The sequence below is a fragment of the Zea mays genome, chromosome 5 (assembly GCF_902167145.1).
Source record: "Zea mays cultivar B73 chromosome 5, Zm-B73-REFERENCE-NAM-5.0, whole genome shotgun sequence".
In the NCBI taxonomy this organism is placed as follows: Eukaryota; Viridiplantae; Streptophyta; class Magnoliopsida; order Poales; family Poaceae; genus Zea; species Zea mays.
In genome coordinates this window covers 218,506,741-218,510,786 of record NC_050100.1, presented here as the reverse complement: position 1 = coordinate 218,510,786, position 4,046 = coordinate 218,506,741, and the positions used below count along the sequence as shown (strand labels likewise).

Genomic DNA, 4,046 nt, shown 5'->3' with positions numbered 1-4,046 from the left:
GGCATTCAAACTCACCCGTTGCTGGCGGCAGGCACCGCCGTCCCGCGCAAAACAATAATATTCAGCTGAACGCGGAGACGAAACAGACGGCGGCAGGTGCACGGTGCACACCGGCACGCCATCCATCACCAGCCGCAAGTCGTCGTCGCGTTGCATTGTTATTACTATTTCTTTCTTCTCTCCACTGCACCACCACCAGCGCCCCGCCCCCAGATCCCAGCGCGGCCAATGGCGCTCGAGTCAACTCCAGGGCCACGAACACAACCTCCCCCGGTCGCGGTCGGCCATGCCTCTGCCTCTGCCTCCGCCACGCATCACGCCTCCCCGCCCGCCGAGCCAATGCCATGAGCGCGCCGCCGACCCACGGCCGCACCGATGCCGACGCGTCTCCCCCTCGCCGCCGTCCTGCTCCTCTTCCTCCTCCTCCTCCTCGGCGCCGCCGCCCCGACCCCGGCGCGCGGCGGCAGGGTCGCCACGGAGCTCCTCGCCCCGGGCTTCACGGCGTCGTACCTGCTCTTCATCGACACCTACGGCGCGTTCCTCGCGTCGCGGAGCGGCGCGTTCCACGCCGTGGTCTACAACCCGGGGCAGCAGCAGGAGCGGTTCTACCTCGCCGTGCTCCACGCGCCGTCCAAGACCTGCGTCTGGGTCGCCAACCGCGCCGCGCCCATCACCGACCGCGCCGCCCCGCTGCAGCTCACGGCCAGCGGGATCTCCGCCGAGGACCCCAACGGCACCACCATCTGGTCCACGCCGCCGTTCGGGGAGCCAGTGGCTGCGCTCCGCCTCGACGACCACGGCAACCTCTCGCTGCTGGACGCGAGGAACGCCACGCTGTGGCAGTCCTTCGACCGGCCTACCGACTCGCTCCTGTCGTCGCAGCGGCTCCCCGCGGGGGCGTTCCTCGCGTCCGCCGCGTCGGGCTCCGACTTCTCCGAGGGGGCGTACCGGCTCGACGTGACGGCGGCCGACGCGGTGCTCACGTGGATGGGCTCCATGTACTGGCGGCTCTCGAACGACGCCAGCTCGACCGTGGAACGAAGCGGCACCGTCGCGTACATGGCCGTCAACGGCACCGGGCTGTACCTGCTCGCGGCGGACGGCGGGGTCGTCATCCAGCTCTCGTTGCCTGCAGCCGAGCTGCGAGTTGTTAGGCTAGGATATGACGGGAAGCTGCAGATCCAGAGCTTCGCGTCGGCGAACTCGTCTAAGTCGCCGATGGACGGTGGCTTCGTGGCGCCGAGCGATGCGTGCGCTCTGCCCCTCTCCTGTGGCGCGCTCGGGCTCTGCACGCCCAAGGGCTGCACTTGCCCGCCCTTGTTCGCGGCGTCGCACGACGCTGGTTGCACGCCGTCTGACGGCTCCACCCCGCTGTCCGTCTCCTCATGCGGCGGCGGCGGCGGCGGCAGCGGGAATAACAGCTCGCCGGTCTCGTACCTCAGCTTTGGCAGTGGCGTCGCGTACTTCGCTAACAAGCTGGCGCCACCGACCGTGTCCGGCGGCAACGTTTCTTCATGCCAGGCTCTCTGTACCAGCAACTGTTCCTGCCGCGGTTACTTCTACGACGACTCGTCCTTGTCCTGCTACTTGGTGAAGCACGAGCTCGGCTCCTTCATGAACGCTGACTCCACCAAAGGCTCCGACAAGCTCGGCTACATCAAGGTGCTGAGCTCGCAGCTATCGAGACCATCCAACAGTTCGTCCTCAAACAGCACCCTCATTGCCATCCTCCTCCCAACAATCGTCGTGTTTGTGCTCATCGTCGTCGTCAGCGCCACCGTGATCAGGGCGTGGCGTAAGGATGCGGGGCGTTCGTCGCGCTCCAGGGATCAGCAGCTCCGGCGGCAGCGCTCGCCGTCGGATTCAGCGCACCTGGTGCGGGATATTGACGATCAGGACGACGACATCGTCATCCCTGGCCTCCCGACAAGGTTCACGCACGAAGAGATCGAGGACATGACCAACAGCTACCGCATCAAGATCGGCGCCGGCGGGTTCGGCGCCGTGTACAAGGGCGAACTCCCGAACGGCTCGCAGGTGGCCGTGAAGAAGATCGAAGGCGTCGGGATGCAGGGCAAGCGCGAGTTCTGCACCGAGATCGCCGTCATTGGCAACATCCACCACATCAACCTCGTCCGCCTCCGCGGCTTCTGCACCGAGGGCCAGCGCCGCCTCCTCGTGTACGAGTACATGAACCGCGGCTCCCTCGACAGGTCGCTGTTCCGGCCGACCGGCCCTCTGCTGGAGTGGAAGGAGCGGATGGACGTCGCCGTCGGGGCGGCGAGGGGGCTGGCGTACCTCCACTTCGGCTGCGACCAGAGGATCATCCACTGCGACGTCAAGCCGGAGAACATCCTGCTCGCGGACGGCGGCCAGGTGAAGATCGCCGACTTCGGGCTCGCGAAATTCCTCACGCCGGAGCAGTCCGGCCTCTTCACGACGATGAGGGGCACCCGCGGGTACCTCGCGCCGGAGTGGCTCAGCAACGCGGCCATCACCGACCGCACCGACGTGTACAGCTTCGGAATGGTGCTCCTGGAGCTGGTGCGCGGCCGCAAGAACCGCAGCGAGCACGTAAGCGACGGCGGCGGCGAGGCCTCCAATTCCTCGAACGGGACAGCGGGCAGCTCGTCGCGCGGCGCGAAGAGCGACTATTTCCCGCTCGCCGCCCTGGAGGGGCACGAGGCCGGGCAGTACGCGGAGCTGGCTGACTCTCGGCTACAGGGGCGGGTGGCCGCCGAGGAAGTGGAGAGGGTGGTGAAGGTGGCGCTGTGCTGCCTCCACGAGGACCCACACCTGCGGCCGAGCATGGCGGTCGTGGTCGGCATGCTGGAGGGCACCATAGCGCTGTGGGAGCCAAAGGTGCAGTCGCTTGGGTTCCTCCGACTGTACGGCCGGGGGTTTTCTGGGCCAGCGGACGGCGGAGGTAGCGACATGAATCTGAAGCATATGGCGTCCCCCATGGACCGGTCAGGGACGACGACGACGTCAACGACGATGAGCGGGTGGCCGTCGTACCTGTCGTCATCTCAGCTCTCCGGGCCGAGATAGCGAAGAATGGACACGGGATACTTTCTAGCTTAGAGTGTACTCCGACGAATCCATTCTTGATTTTGTTCTGGTGGTAGAACAAAGGAATTTATCTTTGTATCTACGAGATCCAAATCACCACGATTTTGTTGCATTCCTTTTGGTGGATTGGCTTTTCCATTGGAATGGATGGTGGAGAAGCTGAAATCCGTTGGGGGCTAATTTGGTGACTAGGGATCCTAGGGATTCATGGGGAGGAATCCATTTTCAATTTAATTTAAATAGCAAGAGGATTTTTTTCCCTGGGGATCCCCGATCACCAAATCAGCCCTTGATGTTGTACGCAAAGGTTTTTGCAGGTCCACTTTTCAACTCGTTTCAGATCTGAACATTCGAATCTCTAGCGCAACTTATAATGTTTGAAATAACAGGTGTCTTAAAAAAACACGTTGCTTGCAAATAGTCCCTTATTCTTTCCTCACTTCAACAGACTATTGAGTACCAAATTGAGCAAGCGGACGGTCCGGCTTCGAGGCCGAACAACCTGTCGTTCGAACGGTCTGCGGCCGGCTGTAGCGTGGACGGTCCACGCGCGCAGAGCCAATTAAGATTCCGAGTTTCTTGTTATGGTTGTTAGCTAAATTCGTGGAATTAACCTGGGAGATTGGTTTGTAACGGGTTCAGCCCCTCTCTATAAATATAGAGGAATACTGTCGATTTGAAAAACAACAATCGAACCTACAATCAATACAATTCACATTTTATCTTGTACATTGTCGGAGAGGAAATTCTCCGGCCGGGTGGCGGAATGCACCCGCCCTAAATCCTAAGATGAGCAGGGGGCCTTAGCGGTTTGCCTGATGAGTGGATACGGGAATAACACACGAGGACACGAGAGTTTAGAGTGGTTCAGGCCGCCGGAGCGTAAAACCTTACTCCACTGTTTGTTGTATTGAGTGTCTGAGCACTTAAGCTTGAGCCTAGAGAACTTGTGTGTGGGTCTGAGGGTGTTGTGA

General features: G+C 61.7%; 1 protein-coding gene across 1 annotated transcript; it reads left to right on the top strand.

The window, feature by feature from the left end:
* LOC100501821 (uncharacterized) lies at positions 1-3,343 on the top strand. Its single transcript, NM_001357725.1, has one exon. It carries the CDS (start codon positions 376-378, stop codon positions 3,049-3,051), a length of 2,676 nt encoding a protein of 891 aa, NP_001344654.1. The 5' UTR covers positions 1-375; the 3' UTR covers positions 3,052-3,343.
* Positions 3,344-4,046: the final 703 nt, after the last annotated feature.

Bases quoted from the DNA above. Each gene is read 5' to 3' on its own strand.
- LOC100501821 (NM_001357725.1), top strand. From the start codon at position 376: ATGCCGACGCGTCTCCCCCTCGCCGCCGTCCTGCTCCTCTTCCTCCTC.